We start from the raw sequence: 21,566 nt of genomic DNA on the forward strand, positions 1-21,566 counted from the left end.
CTGGGACAGCCCCGCCAGCCGTGCAGGGACCAGACCTGCGACTAGGAGACGTACACTCAGTAACACGGCAAGCGTCGAGACGCTGCAGCCAGCGTGCGCCATCCATACGATTGAAAGGCCTAACTGAACTAACGGGCTATAGAAGTAAGCTTGTGAAGATGGCGGTAGTGGTTTTCCGGTGTTGAATGCAAGAACACTGATCAAAAGCACCTCGTCTATATAGACGGCGTTTGGTGGCTTCTTCTGGCAAGGCAAGCTTCTGGAGTTTCGACGAATTCACTTTGCGCATTTTCAGTCATCAGCTGGCGTTCTCATGACAACAGGTTCACAGTTTCAAGAAGCGCTCCTACACGGGAGTGCAAACTGCGCTCCACGGTGCGACAATATAATGTTATAAATGTGATGGGCGTCGGAAGCTGTTTCAGTCTGTCACTTGATGGGTGCATAAGCGCGACCAACTCGTTGCTATAGGACTTGACCACTTCTATCAGCGGAGAGGACCTGAAGGACAGAGGCGAGGCGACATATAACAAAAAGCAATACGTTTAATTACATCGCTACTTGGTAAATCGGCATGTTTAGCCACCCGACATGTTTTTGTTGTCCGAGCGACAGTTTGAAGAACTGGGCGTAGGTTTTTGGCCACGTGATCACGTCTCGAGACTAATGCTCGTCACAGAGGCGATCAGTAACCGCTGGGAGTTAGGAGACCTTCTAGCGTACCGTGCGAGTCACACCGGAATCAAACCGGAACGGAAATACAGAGTACATCACTTGTTGCACTCTATCACTTATAATTACTGCGTGCTCTTGGCGCAACCGAACGTTAAATGCTTTCTCATCTAATTAAGCGGCGAATGAACGAAACCATTGTCACTCACAGTGGATAACCTAGAAAGGAAAATGCGCCGTCTATTTTGCTTTCTCATGTTAGAGATTCATACCAGCCTGGTATTAAATGAAGGCTCCTTGTCATCCCCAATCTTGCTCCTTGTCTCGCTCAAAATAAACAGCCACAACGTAGCAACCAGTAGCACAGTAACGTAGTATAAGGCATGCACCGCACGCCTCGTATAAAGCAATCCACGCAGTACGATGCATCACGGATCGTCTCAGTGCGAGTGCAAATGCGAGGGCGCGGCGAAGATTTTTTGTAGCTCACCTGGACCCATCCGAGCCAGCGATGCTGGTCGAAGGAGCCGCGGGCCCGTGGGTATTCACGTTCTGCGAGCTGCACGCACTGAACAGGGTGGTCCCGCTTCCAGGTGCAGCTGCCGGCCGCACCTCGTTGGGCTCCAGGGGCGCCAAGTCCTCGGCGCCCTCGGACGCTGCCTTGCCGGCACGCCTTCTGCCCCAGCGTTTCTGGAGGCCCGCTGGGCGCAACGATGGATCGCGGCAGCCCGCTTGAAATGCCACAATCTCGTGGTCCATAGCCATTAGTGCTGACCGCACGCAGTCAGCTATTGCGCGAAAGCTCAAGATGCGCGATCCTCGTGCCACTTTGGAAGAAGTTTTGTTTCGAATCCTGGCAAAACGTTGATCAGTTTTAACAAAACAATGTTTATGAGAAGCACGAAAAAAAAAATCCTCTTACTTTATTATGTCGCCAGCAATGTATTTCTCTCCGAAGTAACGGGGTTTAAATATTTATGTTCAACATACTCAACTTGTAACGAACAGTGCTTGCCGTAAACAGTAAACTGCGTTTTCATCGAAATGCACTGAAACTGTCCGTACCTCAAGATCGCCCGTATCGCAAGATCGCCCGTATCGCCTGTTAGCATACAAGTTAGTGACATTGCCAATATTTGATTATGCTGCGATCATTTGGAACCCTTACACTAAAACAAATGCCGATGAACTAGAAAAGGTGAGAAAAGAAGCCGTACTTTGATTTAATAGTTTAGCCAGAGAAATCTCTGCTCCAGTCTCAAGTTCATCTATTAATTAATTAAAAGGCATGGCAACGTTGATATAACGAAACTAATTCAATTCTCATCTGGATACTCCACCGGGTCAAAGGCATGAACTTTCAATAACATATTTTATAACTAGAAATAATTGTTGTAAGTGCGATTTATTTCTACGAACTGTTATTAAGTCAATAAACTAACAAATAGTGCAATGACGGCGCCGATACTAACATGCATCGAATTTAATCTGACCGATTTAAACGCTGTGTCATGCGTCACGCTTATTGCAATTTCTATAGTTAAATCATTGTTGCATATTTGGTTTATCATTGCATTTGTGGAACCCACATATTAATATCTACAAAAGTCGCAGAATTTTTACATAGGTCCAGCGCTAGCGCGTTCGCGTTGTCATCAGATGTAGCATCGATGAAATAAATCATGGTGACGCGGGCCTTGACAAAAGAGGCGAAATCAGAATGCACCTGTAAGCAAGGGAGGCCCGTGGCTTCGCGTGCTATCTTCGAAGCATGGCCAGGTGGTTGAACAATACAGTTTCCTACAAAAATTACTAGAAGAACCGCTGGCGCTTGTGTCGATACAGGAGCTGTAAGTATGGCAATTCAGTCGTCATTTCATTTCATTCAATTTCTTTACGTCAAAGACCCCACGAGTGAGTCTTACATCGTGAATATGATGGACGATACATGGATGTACCTAAACTTCACAGATTCCTTCTGGCTTCAAGCGGCTTTGTGACATTGGAAACTGATAATTCGCAACAATATATTGCGTTATAGTAAATGCAACAATTTGCATTGATTACGCATGTGCACATGTACCTTGCTGTGTTTAGAAAAGTATACGAGTGCTAGGAAATTTAGAAAGATAAAGCGTAATAAATAACGCCGCAAGAAGGTCTGAAGTCACAAGCACGAAGATAAGTCAAATCCATGTACTAACCTGACACCACTGCCATGGTATAGCATAAACAATCGCAGCGTCAGCGTTCCCTCAAGTAATTTTTTTTTTCTAGGAAGCTCTGCAGTCCACAACATTTGAAGGCTTCTGTCAAGCGTTACTTGCGGTAAGTTGCGCTACCATTGCAAACCCCATGACACTTGCGCGGGCAGACATTGACGTGTTAGCTTGACGAATATGCTGGCCAAGAGCCATCCATGCTGAAGCCGTACGAAATAATGACTTTCTTTTTTGACAGCTTTGAGGAAAAAGAAGTACAGTTTCCTTTTTGTTAGAACTGCTGCCTTCGTTGTCATATTGGATATACCGTAGTGTGTATAGCGACTCGTTACCAATGTTGTGAGTCGGTTTGCTGAACCACAGCTTTTACCAAAGTCATGCAGCAGTCCGCTACACCACGCCCGCCTACACCTCTCCGTCCCTGGCCAATCGTTGGCCCACAAATATTCCCGAAGCGACACACAGCCGCCCTTGTGGTGGCTTCTTCTTCTATAAAGCCTGGTAATTCTGCCCTGCTGACCACTTAATGAAGCTTAACATGTGAAACCGACCCAACCGACCAACCATGTAAATTCCGATAAGGGGGGGGGGGACATTCCGCCTTCATCGAGACGCAGCGCCATGATGGGGTGGCAAACCCGCTACTTAAAGCTCAGCAACATAACGCTATAGTCGCCACTGAGCCACTCCGGCGGGTACGAGGCCTCGTAGGAGGCAGATTCAAACCTCACCTTCTTTAGGTAAAAATATTTTCTATCAGTCTCACCGCTCCTCTTTAGCATCGCAATGGTCGACCTCTCAAGGTACCTAGGCAAGGTCCAGGGCATCGGTCACACGATCTACGCAGACGACATCACTGTCTGGTGCGCGGGTGGCAGTGACGGACAAGTCGAAGCTGCTCTCCAGCAAGCTGTCGACACTACAGAGCGCTTCCTAACCGACACGGGACTCCGTTGCTCCGCAAAGAAATCGGACCTCCTTCTCTACAGCCCAACTAGAAAGGGCCGCAAGCCGCAGAACTGGAAACCCCCCACTGAAATTGACTTTAATCTCTACGCCAAGTGCGGAGATCCCATTCCCAAAGTTCCAAAGTCGCGTCCATTCGAATCTTGGGAATGACACTCGAAGGGGAGGGCACGAATAGCATCACCATTCACAAACTGGCAAAGAAGACGGATAGCGTCATCGGTCTAATCAGGCGGGCAGCTAACAGAAGGAGATGCCTGAGCGAATAGAATCTGATAAGGCTAGTCCACGCTTTCTTGTTATGCCATTTCACGATCGTAGCGGCCATGCACGTCTGGAAGAGGGCCGAGCGAGACAAGCTAAATGTCATGATAAGGAGGGGGATCAAGAGCGCGCTCAGACTACCAAACTACACACGCACCGACCGACTCCTGAAGTTGGGTATTCATAATACCCTGGAAGAAATTGCAGAAGCACAAGAAAGGGCACAGATTCTCAGGCTCTCCGGAACCAGGGCAGGCAGACGACTCCTAACAGAGATGGGCGTCCCCCCGGCCACTGTCGAAGACGCCTATCAGGGCCTTCCGAAAGAGCAGAAAGATAGAATCATCATATCGCCCGCCCCGCGCATAATGCATCCCCAGCGCAACGTAGAAAGAAGGAAGGCCAGGGCGGTGGCGCTCCTACGCTGCGCGACAGAACTCCCTGGCGGCAGCTGCTTCGTTGACGCGGCCCAGTATGGCAACAGCAACAATTTCACGGTAGTGTCGATCGACCACAGGCGTTCGGCCGTTAACGCCGCTTCGGTACGAAGCACGTCGTCGCGTGCGGCCGAGCAAGTGGCCATTGCCTTGGCCCTCCTGGACGACAAACATGCCAATATCTTCAGCGACTCCAGGGCAGCTATCCGCGCCTTCAGCGTTGGCGCTGTGTGTAAGGAAGCCTGTCGCATCCTCGACGGCAAAAGCATCGCCACCCACACTCTCACGTGGTTCCCCGTTCACATGGGATCCATCATGGGAGGCCCCACAAACCTCAACGAGCTGGCCTACTCCAAGGCGCGAGGTCTCGCTTTCCGCGACCATGGAGAACTCCAACGCCGGCCCGCAGTGGTGGAGAACAGAGATCAACCGACCACATACAATGAAATTGCGCAGCACTTCTATTTAGGCAGGAGAGACTTTCCCCTTCCACACAAGAAGTTAAATAGAGCGCAGGCATTGACCTTCAGATTATTGCAAACAGGCTCGTATCCCAGCCCGGCTTTATTCCGCAAGCTTTATCCCGACACCTATGCCACTAGTTTCTGCAGGCACTGCAATGACATCGCTAGCGTAGACCACATGCTCTGGCGTTGCCCCTCGTTACGAGGCACAGAACAAATCAATGAAGACAAGTGGCTCTCCGCTATCAAGAGCCCCGATGCTGGGGCGCAACTATGGGCTGTCCAGAGGGCCCACGATGCGGCGGTCGGGCATGGCCTTACTGTCCCAACGTGGGATCGGCCCGCAGCGCGCTGAGTCGCGTACCTCAGGACCTTTATTAAAGTTTTCCATCCATCCATCAGTCTTGAAAGGCCGATTATTTTCTCGTTTACAATTAGCCACGCGCACAATGGTCTTGCGTTTCGAACAGCACTGCGTCTCGACTAATGTGCTTTGTTACCGACTTAGCGCGGAGCGAACGATTATTTCGCGTAACCCGCGGATGAGTTCCGTTGCCGGTGGAGCGCGCGAGAAGAGCCGCGGCGGTGCAGAGGCGTACGTGCGCGGTGTGTGCAAACAGCCGCTTTTCAGGAAAACTGCTGCGTGTCCCATGTTGTCTGGCGCGCTCACCACTCTGTCAGTTCAAGGCGAAGATTGAGAAAGCCGCTAGTCACGTCTACAGCTCCTTGGCAGCAAACACAGAATCACACTTTTTGCGACTGAACCGATATTTTTTTTCTTCCTCACTTTCTTTTGTTTCTTGTTTTTTTTTTAAATGAGAGCACTTTCTCGAACGTCAAGAATTTACTTTTGTCATTAGCTGGCAATAATGGTCTCATTTAGTTTCCTGCAAAGCACTGTCATCAGTATCGGTGTGAAATGCCTTGTTCGAGATTTAGTTTTCAACTTTCTCGTGACAGCGAAGCATTTTGCTCGGTAACTACGTTTGTTCATTAGTGTATTGTCCTGCCAAAGGTACTGAAAAGGAAGTACAACGTTAAATAAAACGATAATAGAGCGTTGTTATCAAACGCATTCTTATTAAGAACATGCAATGTGTGGGATATATCGCGCACTGTCAAGCGACATCAATGGATCCCATTTGTTTACGGCGATCACACGCACATTCAAGCGATTTGTTTGGAAAGGACCTCTGTGCCGTAAAGTGACGAACGTGAATATTGACACTCCGCTAAGCGCCGACCAAAGGGCCAGCATGTAAGACCAGCACGCGAGCACTGCGTCACAGGCGCTCGTTCGCGCTAAAGCAACGCGCAGTTCGAAGTAAGCAGGCCCCCGGCACCGTGCAACGATCGGTGCACACATTTCCAAGAACTGCCGCGGGCGCATACACCACACTGGACATAGCGTGTCGATGCGTGGCGAGCGCCGATGCTAACGCTTTTGCGCTTGTCTGTCGCACGGGATTTACAGTTAAGCACCTTCTCTAAGCGGGTCTGTATACGAACGGCGCAATTAACGGCGGTGTACAGGTGCCTATAGGTAGCGCTATACTGAACACCAGCACGCCGAGCGCTGCACTACGATTGTTCTTAATTAAAAAAATAATTAAAGAAATTAAAAGGAAAGAAAGAAAGAAAAGGGCGCCATGCCAAGCACCTATATTGGGATGGGATCGCGCACGTCGCTATACAGAGGCCCGGCACGGAGACATAAAAAAAAAAAAAAAAAAACGAAGCGCGGTGAAGAATCCGCGGTGGGACGCGACAAGTGCGTACATGCATGGCGTCCATATATTTCACCCGGGAGCGCCGCGTCCGTATTGCTTTCGGGAAGTGACGACAAGCTTCCGTGCGGTCGGGGGACGGAGTATAGGTACTACGGGGTTGGGTAAGGTATAGCAATTTGCGAAAAGGAGAAAAAGAAAGGAAGAAACGTCGCTTGGCGTTGAAGTAATTGTACAACCTCTGTCTCGAACGCGTCTCAGCGATGGGAAAGGCGAGCGTCCTCACGGCTGATCAAATGACAGATGCAGACAGGAAGACGGGAGAATTAGGGCGTGGTTTCGTTGCGATGCATTCTGCTCGATTCTATATATATGCCACTGTAAGCATTCCCCGTTCACGGCCAGCCGATCCTCTCGATAATGTGGGTGGAGCGTCGCTCTGACTTCTGACGAAGCGCGAAAATCGTGAAGGCACATTTGCCTAGACGTGGCTCGATCCAGCCTGAGACATCACTCGTTCGAGCACTGTTGGTTACTATACTTCGGTGTAGCTAGAAATAACACAGTCATTGATCCTTATGATGAAAAACTATTGCAGAAAACCGCTCTTTACGTCAGAATTAAGCCTGCAGAAAACGTATTGAACGGCGCTCTATATATCGCCAAAACCCAAGAAGGCTACACAGCGAGCGTCATATCAATGTAGGAACAATGACATAATTCCTCAACAAATGATAATGACATCTCAAAAATTTTTGACTTACTTCATCGAGCTTTTACAACTTCTTTGTACTGAATGAGTACTGCGCCGCGGTCTGTTTAGCCATTGGAAACATCGCGTAAAGCTCATACAGAAGGCAGGCACAATGTGCAGCTTATCCGTCGTTATGACAACAAACGTGTCAGCTAGTACTGCTGCGCTTTGAGTTTATATTTCTTCCTAAGCCGTAGTTTTAAAAAAATTGTGGAGCTTTACGTGCCAAAACCACGATTTGATTATGAGGCCCGCCGTAGCGAAGGTCTCATGAAATTTGCACCACCTGGGGTCCTTTAACGTGCGCCTACATCTAAGTACAAGGCTGGTTTCGCTTTTCCTCAATCGGAGTTGCGTGCAGATAAGACAACCGCGAAAAGAACGATATCGACCTCAGCTAACGCGAAGTCTAGCAATCCCCTGGCGGCATTGTGCAAATTTTCTTCTGGCGACGGTGTAATGTACTGGAACAGCAACGCCGAATAAACCTGCACACACATCACTTTTGGTCACTTCATGATATAATCAAGGAACGAGACCGGGCATCGGAGCGGGAAACTGCCCAAGTCATTGAAAGTGCCTGATGCTGCTTGCGAGTTTAGAACACGACGAATCGCTTTGTGCGCACCATCATCATCATCATCATCATCATCATCATCATCATCATCATGTTTTATGTCCACTGAACGACGAAGGCTTCTCCTTGCGATATCCAATTACCCCTGTCCTGCGCCAACCGATTTTAACTAGCGCCTGCGAATTTCCTAATTTCATCGCTCCACCTAGTCTTTTGTCGTCCTCGATTGCTTTTTCCTTCTCTTGGTACCCATTCTGTAACCCTAATGGTCCAACGGTTATCTAACCGGCGCATTACATGACCTGCCCAGCTCCGTTTTTTTTATCTTGATGTCAATTAGAATATCGTCTATACCCGTTTGCTCTCTGATCCACAAACCGCTCTCTTTCTGTCTCTTAACGTTATGCCTAGCAATCTTCGTTCCATCGCTCTTTGCGCGGTACTTAACTTGTTGTCAAGCTTCTTTGTCAGTCTCCAAGTCTCTGCCCCATAAGTCAGCACTAGTAATATGCACTGATTGTACACCTTCATTTTCAATGATAATGGTAAGCTTCCAGTCAGGAGCTGACAATGTCTGCCGTATGCGTTTCAACCCATTTTTATTCTTCTATGAATTTCCTTCTCATGATCAGGGTTCCCTGTGATTAATTGACCTAGGTAACATACTCCTTCACAGATTCTAGAGGCTGACTGGCGATCCTGAACTCTTGTGCCCTTGTCCAGGTTATTTCTCATTATCTTTGTCTTCTGCATATTATTCTTCAACCACACTCTTACACTGTCCCTGTTAAGGTCCTCAATCATTTGTTGTAACTCATCCGCAGTATTGCTGAATAGAACAATGTCATCGGCAAACCGAAGGTTGCTGAGGTATTCGCCATCGATCTTTACTCCTAAACTTTCCCTGTTTAATAGCTTGAATACTTCTTCTAAGCACGCAGTGAATAGCATTGGAGAGATTGTGTCTCCTTGTCTGATCCCTTTCTTTATAGGTATCTTCCAATTTTCTTTTGTAGAATTAAGGTGGCTGTGGAACCTCTGTAGATATTTTCCAAGGCATTTACGTAAGCGTTCTATACGCCTTGATTACGTAAAGCCTCTATGACTGCTGGTATCTCTACTGAATCAAATGCATTTTCGTAATCTATCAAAGCCGTATAGAGAGGCTTATTGTATTCTGCGGATTTCTCGATAACCTGATTAATGACATGGATGTGATCCATTGTAGAGTGCCCTTCCTGAAGCCAGCCTGTTCCCTTGGTTGACTAAAGTCCAGTGTTGTACTTATTCTATTGGAGATTATTTTGTTAAATATTCTATATAATACTGGGAGTAAGCTATTGGGCCTATAATTTTTCAATTCTTTAACATCTCCCTTTTTGTGGATTAGTATGATGTTTGCATTCTTCCAGTTTTCCGGGAACCTTGCAGTCGATAGACACTTCGCATAAAGAGCCGCCAGTTTTCCAAGCATAGCCAAGCACAATTTTTCCTGACTACTACGGGGGTCAGCACTAGCCCTGTGTTCGCACTGATTTTCATTACATTGTATCGGTCCAGCTTTCCACAATTTTCTCTCTTACATCATACTCCGCAAGTATTTACCTCACACGCGAAGGCTGCCTGTGATTGAATCCAGTCACGCATTGAGATTATTTTATTGCGATAGCAATTATATGGACACTCCAGGCGCACTTCTGCCGTCGCCGTGGGGTTCCGTATAAAGTCCAAGGGCGATAAAATCTTCGCCGCGCGTCGTATGCTCTATGCACGAGAGAAGGCTTGGGAGGGTGAACCGGCATTCGCGGCTAAATCTCGCGCACGCAAGAGAGGAAAGCGGGGAAGAAGCGCGCCGTCTTTTGTCGCGCTCAAGGCTCTGGGGGGAGGATAGGGAAGGGGACGCGCGTTCTATTCCGGGACGCTTTATCTTCAAAGTAATCTGCGACAGGGACAGAGTCCGCCGCGCGTTGCGCTTTCACGGTTTAGTTCGTGTTGGTGCGAGACGCAGTACGAAGGTCAATTCGCTCGCTGCTGCTGCCGCATTTCATCAATGCAGCGTTTTGACAACGAGTTTCCGCGGTCATCGAGTGAGGTGTGTTCATGTTTGCTTGTGCGAGCGTGACACCATGTTTGTTAATTTAGTTAGTAAGCGAATGTTTACAAGTTTATACGGCCGATAAAGCTACAATCCTTACTTGTATATAGCTGTCCACTAATTTGCCTTCGCTGCTCGATGGCAAATCGATGCTTCGCCTCTCGGGCGAAACTGCAACATTTTTTATTTCGAAACTGATATGTACAATAATAGTCGCACCAAAGTCAATTTTCTTTAACATTGCGCACCAAGGCGTATATTTCTAGTAGCATAACTATGAGAAAAAAAAATTAGGACATTCTTTTACTTCTGTATTCTGGTGCGCTCCACCAGCCCGTGTAGCGACTTAGCAGTGAAGTGGCGATCACACAGAGAAAAGGGCGGAAGTGAGGCGCGCACCTCGGAAGTGGTTGATCTTCTTGCGGCTAAAGAAGGCGCGCAGCGACTGCGCCCAGCGGTCGACGCGCTTGCGGCGCGCCCCTTCCAACTCGGGTCCCAGTTGCGACGTGCCCTGTCGGTACCAGCGCTGGATCTGACGTGCCGCGCGCTCCTGCATCAGCAGCGAAGCAGCCTGCGCGTCTTCCTCGACCGGCGCGTCCTCGATCGGCGGCCGCGCCGCTTCCAGGTCCAGCTCATCGCTGCACACTGCGCGCGCAGTTTGAACGCCAAGCTCAGTTAAACTACAGAGTTCTCACGTATATGCTCGCGGTCTGCCGAGAGAGGAATGAAACGACGTACTCATACGCTAGGTCCGATGCTCATGGAACGATCCTTACCACTTTTCACACATCATGCTTTTGACGCCATGAATGAGTTCCGGCAACAGGATCGCGACACTGCGTCAGCAACACCGAAGGCACTGAAGCCGATGGGAATGATTAGATGTTAGGTTCAAGAAGGTTATTAATTTGGCGATTTGGTGATTCATCATATAAAAAAAAAGCACCGCTAACTGACGGCTACTGTGTTGCCAGACGGGTATACCCTTGTTTAGATTCAGTGTTCTATGAACAGGTTATTCGTTTTGCTGGGGGAAGTTTTCTTGTCCTACACACCTCAAGTCAGTATCTCGTACATGGATGTGAGGAATAAGCTGGTCGGCTGCCCGAGTGAAAGTTGTCATGGTTTCTATTCTGTGCAAAGACCACGCAGACATCATATTGGTGTACCTTGATCTGTAGTCGCCCGGAATTTGAGACGGGTGGACGAGTCACTGGATGGGGAACGCTATTTTTTAATGCTGACTGTAACCCAAAGTTTCTTGGTGCTCTCTAAAACCATTCACCGACATTACTTATAGGTCATTATCTCACTATGAGCCAAGTCTGGCCATACATAAGAAGCTATTCTGGGTTCCACTGCCACATTTATGAAAACCCGCAAAAATCTGTGGCCATGTGTTTAGAAGGTTGACCTCACAGAAATGCGCATTGATCCATCCAAATAATTTTTCTGACTCGAACAATAGGACACACATTTGGCTTTATTCTGTGAGCTCGTCATTTTTTTTTAAGTGCAAGTGCGCAGTGAAACCGCATATTACAACGGTATGTTCATGGTATGCGATTGTCGGTCGCTTGAGAGCAGGTCTGTTATGCAAACTAGCTTATATTGACGACAGTAGACAACAGTGCAGCCTAAGTTTTCAAAGGACTGCAGAGTAAATAAGTTCTTTAAAGCAATATTCAACATCAAAGCGTTTCCATCCCATGTTGTGTTCCGTACGAAAATTTTTAACTTCAGTACTTCGCGTTGGCTGCGCTTTTGGGCGTTAACATAACAAATCTGAAATGCCGAGTGAGCCGTGAAACAAGAACAAGCATTATAATGTATCTTTGACCGCGGTCCCATTATATACAGGCCACTTCTGGCCTATATACACAGATATGTCTATATGTCGACAGATATGTCTATATACCTATGAAAAAAAGAAGTCTTAACACACAAAAATACAAAGACAACGTCGTTTCAACTCCTTTATGGACAAAAAAACATTGAATAAACTGCAACAAACTTTAGCGCCACTGCAACAATTAAAACAATTCTACTACCTAAAGTTAGCGTAACGAAGTTGCTTGAAATCCTCGCAATTCACAAGCTTGCAGAACTTTACCTAAATTAACTTATTTACCTTATGGGGTTTTACGTGCCAAAACCAGGATCCGATTATGAGGAACGCCGTAGTGGGGGGACTCCGGAAATTTGGACCACCTGGGGTTCTTGAACGTGCACCTAAATCTAGATACACGGGTGTTTTCGCATTTCTCTCCCATCGAAATGCGGCCTCCGTGGCCGGGATTCGATCCCGCGACCTCGTGCTTAGCCTCCCGACACCATATATCCACTAAGTAACCACGGCGGGTCACAACTTCACCTATGTAGTCACCCGTTTGTTAAACGAATTCACTTCCGTAATCAACTTCCCTCCACTGTCTGCAGAGTGCATGTGAGGCAGCTGGGAGAGAATAAGAGTCATGGGGCGTAAGAAAAAAGACTTAGTTGTGAACAGAAGTGACGCAGGGCCAAAGCGCAACGTCGGCATGCATCGAGCACAGGAAATACCCGAAAAACGACGGATCGCGTCAGCACCAACGAGCACCGCCGTTACAACTCGTTCGCACCGGACAGCGTGAATGGCCGAGTAATTTTTCTGCTAAGCAAGAAAAGAGCAAAGCCTCCGCTGTATATTTTTCGAGTAAAATCATATTCATTCATCGTCACAGAGCTAATAACATATAGTAGAAGTTTTAAGCTGTGGCACTGAAAAATAAAAAAAAGACCCTGTAAGAACAAATAAGGGAATAAAGTATAGGAACCCATTGTTCTATCTTTTCCTCTGTGAAATGTAAAAATACCATAGAAACGATGCTCTTCTAATGAAGTGCCGCCCGCAGCGACAGAAACTGCTCAAGGTAGGACATTAAATATTTTACACAAGGTATACCATTTATTAAAGATACAATTTATAAAGCTAAGAATGAAAAATCCCCTCGAGCAAGAGAACAAAGTTGCCATCGAAGCGTAATGCAAGGAAAACAACACATACAGAACGAGCCGCCAATTACACAAGGTGAAATTAGTTTCTAGGGAAAGTAAGAAATGAAAAAGAAACCGATCTTCGTAGAGGACACATAGGAGATGACTACTAACAGGACAAGTAAAGCACATTCTAGAGCTAAACTTGATGTCCCAAATTCCTGCGTATGAATATGTCAGTCCGCGAGGGCTGTTCTGGGCTCTCGCCATGATCCCAATGTTTTAAAAATTTTATGATGCGTCAACTACAGGTACGGCCTGCAGCCATGAAGCTCTCCTTCTACAACATAAAGAACTCAGATGTGCCTCCAATTTAGACTCAGGCTCCGTACGTACACAACTTCAGTCACTGCCTCTGTGAATGCGCCAACTTGATCCGTCCTGCCACGTTGTCTACCATCTGTGATCCTCAAAAAGTCTCCAAATTTGAAGCGCGTCAGCACCCCGTCTGAAGTAGCTAGCCCTGCATATATTGACACCTTCAGCTTTCATTAAAGTCTTTATCTCTCTATTTCAACCATAGAACCACATTGCATTTACTTTTCGCCCACTTATATGGACGTTATCGTGCATGTTTGACTATATGCGAATTTACCCAGTCGTGCATTCTTATCTACAGCTTCTTATTCGTGTTTTCCCTTTGCGCGCTCGTTGAAAAAGTTGATATCATCACGTTGCAGTGACGGTAAAGATGGCTGTGAAGGTGAATCGATGCCGAAGAGTATACGCGAATGTGTATATTACAAGCCCACTTCCTCCGGTCTGTATAGTCAAAGTGACCGCGAGCATTTTTTAACAGCCCTGTTTGCTCCATATCGTGCGCGAAATTCGCGCGAAAACAAACAAATAAAACAACGAAGCACTTTCGGCTGTAGTGGCGCGTTCGCGTGTTACTCTTTTTACCTCTTCTTTTTGTTCATGTCCGTGACTTGGCCCTTCCGAGATTTGTCGTGATGTTATTCATCAACAGTTCGTGTGCACAAGGCGTGAACAAAGCTTGAGCTGTGACCAATTTCCTGCCGAGTGAATCGTGCGTGAGACCTGCGATGTAGTCACGACGCAGTCGCGGCTGTTGTGGGCGTGTGTTCGTATCGTAGACAGGAATGCAACCGCCGAAGCGGGTACACGCTGTCGACGCCCGCCCGCGAGTATTTTCGAACATTCGCTGAGCGTTTATATGTATGCCTTAAAGCTCCCTGAATCCCCCAATATGAATGCTTTCTGAACTGTAACCCGCGTGAAAAAAAAAACGGCGGCATGATTTAAGTGTATGTATTGTTTTATATTGCATTTCAAGTTTGTAAAATATATAAGTTCATGTGAACGATGTTTGTGTGCAACGCGCACGCAAAGGCGCGTTGCGGGTTCAGTAACTATTGTTACTGAACCCGCCACCGCCGATCTGATCTGCTATGAGCGGGGGAGTTGCCGAGGGAACGTCTCCGGAGGCCCCTTCCCACGCGCCGTTCAAGACGCAAGACAATGGACCACTGGCGGCCGCGCTGCGGGGGTCAGCTCGGGGAATCGGATGTGCCGTTCCTGACGTCAGCTCCGAGTTCTGCGAAGGCCGTCTGACGTCGGTTGGGGACCGTGAACGCCGCGCAAAGGTGTGTATGTAAGCCCTCGTCTACGGTGCCTGGTCGAACGTTTCCCTCACCTTGGGATCGAAGGAGGACTGAGTGTTTATAAACCGCTGTTGTGCGGCTACTCTAGTGTACTTTCTCTCGCAGTCACGCTAGACTGATGAACTGCAACGTCCTTATGTAGATACTGTAAATAAACCCATATTCCTCGTTCTCGATGAGAAGCAGTCCTTCCCTTCAACAACGTCCTCAGCGTGGATAAGTTGGACGACGGCATGGGCCAGCTACCATCTAATTCATGCCCGACTCAAATCTTGACAACTGGTTACGAACGGTGGGATTGAACTCCCAATCCTTACAGCAGGTTCAAACGTAGTTTTGCGACGCGAAAGGAGCTACCCTCCAATTTCAGGCGGTCTTGTTTCTTCCAGTGAGAGCAACGACATTGGCAATAATGAAAATCACGCGTTTCTAGGACTCCTTACTTAATCTCCTTTCGCTCTTTCGAAAGCATGCAGAGGCTCTCTCTCATTACCTCTACAAGCGTTCGAAAGCAGCATTCCTTCCTTGTCTTCTCCATTAATGGAACCAACAGCCCACGTGATATTTACGTCACGATTCTCCCTCCTTTTTTTTCCTCTTCTATTTTCATTTCTTCCTGTGCGCGCATTTCCGGAGCAGTATTGCGTGGACCGCATTTCACGGGAGTCCCCAAGTTGTTGGCGTTGCTGTTGGCTACTTGTGTCGCTGAAGGCGCGACGTATGACGTAGACGCTCGAATAGACAGATGGAAAGACTGCGGTAAGAAGACACGCGAAAAGAAATGCACTCCATGTTTCCGTGTGTCTCTCCTTGTGTGGTGTGCTGCCAAAGCTTCAATCATAAATTGTTCCACTTGTCAGTTCTCAGCGCCCAGCTGTATGACACATTAAATGTCAATAGACTAATGAGACGTTGTAACGCGACGAACGTACGTCCCGTTTTAATAGGTGGGCGGTTCTTATATCCCTCAATATGCATCCATGGGACACCGACAGCAGAAGACGAGCCTATACGTTAGCTCGGGGATGCAGGTTGCTCACCCGGAAGGGCGCTCGACACAGACGTAGTGGGCGTGATGAGTCCCAGGTACTCCTTGAGGCTGTTCTCGGTCGCCTTGAAGATGACCAGGATGCCTACGACGAGCGCCACCACGCTCAGTAGCAGCAAGAAAGCGCCAGTCTCGCTGTTCAGAAAGTCCGGCCCCGCTTCCTGCTGTACCTGCACGACCCGCGGTGACATCCCACGTACACGTCATCGCAACGTGGGCAGCACACATTCGTCGGCATGGAACAGACCTCATGGCTACGCGGTGTCTGTTTTCCTGAGGATGCACTCGCCTATGAGCCTGGAATCGACCACCGTTTACGCTGCATTCGTCAGTGGGCTTTCAAGTCCTTCATTCATGCTCCATGAGCAACTCTCGGGACGATCGCTATGCGCTTAACGAGAGTTCCATGGCTCTGTCAAACGAAACAACTTTACAACTTAACAAGGTCAATAACAGGTTTGCGCACGTGTCAACCAAAACGGAGTAAGGCGGAATGTAGAGCTCCCAGGTCCGACTAATCGTACTGTTTAACTGCGCGTTGTTCCTTAAATAGGTAGGAGTAATTCAATCGTAGAAACTTGAATTCAGTTTCTGTACTCCGATAGTACACTCTTGTACTCATATACCGAGAATACGAGCTGAAACATAAGCAAAACTAAAGTATATCCGGCGATTTCATTCTCTGCTTTGGAAGCGGCGACAAGAGCTGTGACCAGGGCTCTTCAGCCAAGACCTGTCGTTCCCCGTGAATGAGCGGTACAAAACACAGATAGCCATCTACAAGCAGCGCATTTGAGACCATAAAACCCGACGGGCTAATGGCAGCCGCCCTGCGCACGACGAGCTGCAGACCTCGTGATGTTCGACCCAGGACACCGATTTCTGAGCCTTGGCCGAGGGCGCAAGCAGTGGCGCAGAGTCTGGAGGCCACATTTCCGGCGATCCTTTGGCGGCTCCATTGCCCCCTGCACACAGGACGCCGACATGTTCAGGTGCGTCTCTCTAACGCAGCCTCGCCACAGGCGCTGCAGCGACGGACGGGCCTCACCGTTCTTCCAGTGGCGCATGAACTTGCGCCTGCGCCTCTTGATCTGAGTGAGCGTGACCACGGCGCCTGGAGTCCTGCAGATGGCGCACGGCCCCTTGGCGTTCACGTATCGCGCCAGATCGTTCATCTGCTTCACTGTCTTCTGACCGACGTCGATGATGCGCTTGCGCTTAACGGTGGCCGGCCGGCTCGGCGCCACAATGTTCTCGTGCGACGTGCTGGTGGACGCGTCACGCGGCATCACGTGTCCGTCCGAGTGACCGCGGCGCGCCGTCGACCGGTTCTGGATCGGCCAGTTGATCCCTATCCATGCGGAGGACGAGCGTACCACGCCTTCGGCAGGTTCCACAGTGCTGTCGCTGGGTGCGGTGCCAACGGCCGCTGACGCATCCTCGGCGTCCTGAGGTACTGAACCGTTCGCATTGGGCACGGACATAGGGTCCGAATTTTGACCCAAATTGTCGCCGTAGGGGAGCAATTTAGTAGATGTGCAGCCCAATCATGTCTGGCTCCCTTGGGCGACGACGACGGCGATGATGATGATGATTCCATACGTTGGCACATACCCACAACAGGGGACTGCCCAGGTAGAACGAGAACAAAAAAAGGGGGGGGGGATAAAAATAACATGAATAAAAAAAATTAGAGCCCAACATTTACATAAATATTTGCATAACAATAAAGAAATAAAAGCACGGTCATTGAACAGCTATATAGAGAATTCAAAGCGGGGGAAAAATAAAAAAGAAACGGAAAAAGAGAACGGGACTACCCGAAAATGTCTAAAATGAACCTCGGAATTTGCATGGGAATTTCAGAGAGAGAGAGAGAAAAAAAGGAGTATTATCTGTCAAGTTAACTGAGCAATCTTTTTGTGTTGCAAAGCAATTCACACTTGGCAAGGCAAACAGCTCTATTCATGGCTAAAGCAGAACTGAGACTCCGGGAGAAAGAATAAATGGTCAAGTCATTAAGAAACTGCATGTTTCGCCCGAAGGGTGAATCATTGACAGTGATTGCGCTCCGACTCCGCAGACGATGTCCAAAGTACACGCGGGGAAGGGAAGGGGGGGGGGGGACATGTTGGCGCGACACAGCACGCGAGGCAACTCCTTCTGGATGGAAGTAACAGCGCCCTGGCAGCTATACGAAACGTCTCACAACGATGGCGTGTTAAAGAGCGCCGCCAGCTATGGTGTTGCAGGCGTCGCACCTCGGCGACGAGATGAGACCGGTGGTAAACCGTCGGCGTTCAGGTTAACAAGCATGGTGTCACGATCTCACAGGCAAACATGAGCACATCTCACACGATGACCGCGGGCACTCGCCGTCAATACGTACTGGTGGGCTATAGTTGGTTAATCATGATGGAATATGGCATGCAGTGCACTTCGAAACAAGGCCTTAATACAGAGCGAAAAAACACGGCGCTCGTGTTTGTTCACTCTGTGTGACGTCCTTGTTTGGAGGTGCGCTGCATTATTCCAACTCGCTGTCAAAACTCTGGCGTAAGGAAGAGTGGCAGCAGCAGCGAGCGAATTGCCCTTCGTGCAGCCTCTTGTTTCAACGCAAACTAAGTGGCGAGAACACCGCGCACACGCAGTCATCAGCTCTCGGTACGCATAGAACGCCTAGACTCTGTATCCAACGCAGATCGATTTCAAGATCGGACCCGCGCCATACGCCGCCACCGCCAGAGCAGAACGCTCCCCGGCTCTACAATTTTCTCATTAACACTTTTCATCTAATTACAATATTCGACAAGGTGATTAATTAATTAAAGCTAATTATCTAATTAGGTGGAATGAAAAAAATAGTTTGACTATCTCCAAGCGACGACAAACAACATTACCTTTGTTCTGTCCAGCTACGTGGAATTTGCATATTGTTAAAACTCTGGCTAAAGTTATCAGGGACACCCTGTATATGCCGTGCGCACGATGTTAGTACGTTGCGTTCGTGGTGACCCGCGTAAGATAATTTGAAGAAACGCGAACTTCGCCCCGCTGGCGTAAGATTCTTGCGACGCTTACTTAACGTGAGACTGCGTTTGCATGTGCGATGCGTATTTAGTGTTTGTCACGAAAAATGATGTATTTGTCAGAACCTGTTCATAAGTACAGTGCTTAAGAGCTATTGAGAGGCCACAAGGCACCTGGTCCAATATTGCGAAACACCGATCAACGGGCGCCAAAAGGCCGTAGGAATAGGAACCGACGCGCGAGACGGTTATTGCCGGCCACTCGGGCAAGCGGCCGAAAGTAGGCGAAGGCAGGTTTAGAGATTATTTTTTGTTGTTGATTGGCGCGACCGTGATGCCCCGACGGTTTATTTTGTAGGAACCCCTGTGTATTCTCTGCCCCGCGCGTGCATTGAGAAGCTTACTAAGCAGGCAGCGGTGCGAATACTCCGAAATATGTGATGTCTCTGTGCAATCCTATGTCCACGAATTGCTGATAGTGGATGCGTGCCGACAGCGCCGTATCGCCGGCTGCCGTCGTTTCTCCTGTGTTTGTGAACGAACAATAGAGGCCCGCCACGGACTCAATGGGTGTGCGTGTGTGGTGCAATAAAAGTCTGCGACCTCTAACAGCAGGGGGGAATAACCCGTTCCCTCGCCCCTAATTAAAAGAGGCGCGGCCAAGACCTCGGGAGGGCCCGGGATACAATTACGTAAACTTGATTGGATCGTCAACAATATCTGCCGTTCCCCAACACAGGGAACTAGGGAAAGAAGTTATTTAAATGCAGGTTTTAGAGCGAGATAAGCAGTCTAGAAGCTGAGCCTACAATCTGCTGAAAAGCGTCAAGGAGCTAGTGCCGTCCAATATCGCCTGGGCCGCCTAGCCGCGTCTGAACTGCGAGTTACTAGTTGACGTAAGAGACGACAAACCAACGTCTGCAACGAAGCTCACGGTAGTTCCCTTCAAGTTAGCTCGACTTGCTCGAGGGAAGACGTTAGGCCTAGACTCCCGGGAAACCCAGCCCAGCAATCGCACCCACCGCAACAAGATCGGCTTTCCAGTGTTCTTCGGGAAAGCTCTGCCGTCGACTCCACGCTTTGTGAACCTGCTGCTGCTGCCCGGCCATGCGTATGCCATCATTTGTTTTCTTTTGAACTCTGTTTAGTTGACCACCGTTAAGTGTTTTGTGTAGGGTTAATTTCAATATCTACTGTTAAATGTTCGTTGTATTTCTTATGTCGTCATCATTGATCTAGATTAAGTACATATGTGTAAGTGTTCTTGTGTTTCGTTTAAATGGTGTGTCGTTTTCAGTCGATGAATGATTTTTTTTATCTTTCTTTGTCCCGACTCTGACTCCTTCGCTGTGTTCGCTTGAGTACGGACCGACCAATCGGCTTGTATTGGCGGCGAGGAGTTACGGAGTCGCCATCTGTCGGAAGCGCCTCCCTTCCGTAGTATGAGGGATCACGGGGCGCGCTCCTCATAGGTTTCGCTTACCGCGCTCAATAAAAACACCACGCGGCAGCCCTCTTGTACATTTATGTAGGTACTTACAAAACGAGGGAAGTTTTTGACTGTCTGTATGGGGAACCAGCGCTAAGAGTTTTCACGACGCCTGCAGCGCCACCCTGGCGGTCAGAACGTGCACAATGCAGCCGCTCCCGCGGACGAAAACTGCTACTGGTAGCGCGTTGCGTGCGCTGAAAGTAGAAGGAAAACAAAATGACGCCGACGGTACTGTTGCGTATACAAGTGTCACAACTACGTCGGAATGAGGGAGGATGTATCCTTTTGCGTCTTTCCATCTAAACCTTACGAACGAGAACGGAGGCGGCGTTGGATCCAAACAGTCAGGCGAGCGGTTAACTTCCCGTCTTGTCGCCCTGTCAAGCGGTGTCGGGCTGGTTTCTAAATCGAATTTCGCGTGTGTGCTTGATTTATTCAATAGTGAAGACGGTCAGCCGTGGCAGCCAGTACCAAACAAAATGAGCAATAGCATGCACCATCCGGCATATGTACTAACCATTTTTCTTTCGCAATACCACCGCCAAGCTCCTTCCAATGCCACCACACCAAGCGAACGATACGAAACGTAAATAGTTTCCATTCATTGCCAAGAATTTTGTGGCAGGGAAGCTGCCTTGTAATACGAGTTGTGTGCGCATACTGCCGGCGCACGCGCGACTATGCCGCCTATGTGTTTATAAAAATGCGCATGCGGATGAGGACTCGGCGCCGAGATGCATCCGGTAAATTTTGTGTAATTAGTGCTAAATGTAGCCAGGGTAGTTACGGATCACGCAGCGGAGCCCTCAAACCTTTGCTTGCCCGAGTCAGCTGATGCGATAAAGCTTTCTTCTTCATTGACTGCTGAGGCGAAGTAACATCAGAATTTCTTATCTGTAGCCAGAGAAGTATGGAATGTCTTCAGGCCAACTAATACTTCCGAAACCATAGCGCAGCAAGACCGGCGCTGTAGCTGCTAGATTTGCGAGGCAGGCTGCCACACAAGCATGGGAACGTTCGGCACACGACGCAAACGCTAAATAAACACACGTGCTCGCCGCGACACACTGTGAAAAATATGCAAAGCCTAAAAAAGCTTCTTACGTCATTTCTTCACTTGATGGCGCTAGCTTTACGAAAACTGTCCACTTGAAGCGG

The 21,566-nt window shown here is 48.5% G+C and overlaps 2 protein-coding genes across 2 annotated transcripts; both read right to left on the minus strand.

Moving 5' to 3' along the window:
* Nucleotides 1–311: 311 nt before the first annotated feature.
* On the minus strand, nt 312–16,405 carry LOC142564220 (uncharacterized). Its single transcript, XM_075675172.1, has 4 exons — nt 15,880–16,405; nt 10,578–10,823; nt 1,163–1,373; nt 312–501 (listed from the first exon to the last, which is right to left on the minus strand). The coding sequence occupies exons 1-4, from the start codon at nt 16,076–16,078 to the stop codon at nt 312–314; spliced, it is 846 nt and encodes a 281-aa protein (XP_075531287.1). The 5' UTR covers nt 16,079–16,405.
* A 259-nt stretch (nt 16,406–16,664) lies between these two features.
* On the minus strand, nt 16,665–17,397 carry LOC142564299 (uncharacterized). The gene is made up of 2 exons (XM_075675289.1): nt 16,936–17,397; nt 16,665–16,852 (listed from the first exon to the last, which is right to left on the minus strand). Exons 1-2 carry the CDS (start codon nt 17,369–17,371, stop codon nt 16,665–16,667), a joined length of 624 nt encoding a protein of 207 aa, XP_075531404.1. The 5' UTR covers nt 17,372–17,397.
* Between the last annotated feature and the right edge of the window lie 4,169 nt (nt 17,398–21,566).

This window comes from Dermacentor variabilis, chromosome 1 (assembly GCF_050947875.1).
Source record: "Dermacentor variabilis isolate Ectoservices chromosome 1, ASM5094787v1, whole genome shotgun sequence".
Lineage (NCBI taxonomy): Eukaryota > Metazoa > Arthropoda > Arachnida > Ixodida > Ixodidae > Dermacentor > Dermacentor variabilis.

Bases quoted from the DNA above. Each gene is read 5' to 3' on its own strand.
- LOC142564299 (XM_075675289.1), bottom strand. From the start codon at position 17,371: ATGTCCGTGCCCAATGCGAACGGTTCAGTACCTCAGGACGCCGAGGAT. The intron at 16,853-16,935 runs GTGAGGCCCGTC...TCCTGTGTGCAG, and splicing joins CATGCGCCACTGGAAGAACG to GGGGCAATGGAGCCGCCAAA.
- LOC142564220 (XM_075675172.1), bottom strand. From the start codon at position 16,078: ATGTCACCGCGGGTCGTGCAGGTACAGCAGGAAGCGGGGCCGGACTTT. The intron at 10,824-15,879 runs GTGAGCAACCTG...CTGCGCGCGCAG, and splicing joins TGTGTCGAGCGCCCTTCCGG to TGTGCAGCGATGAGCTGGAC. The intron at 502-1,162 runs GTGAGCTACAAA...TCTGTCCTTCAG, and splicing joins GCTGGCTCGGATGGGTCCAG to GTCCTCTCCGCTGATAGAAG.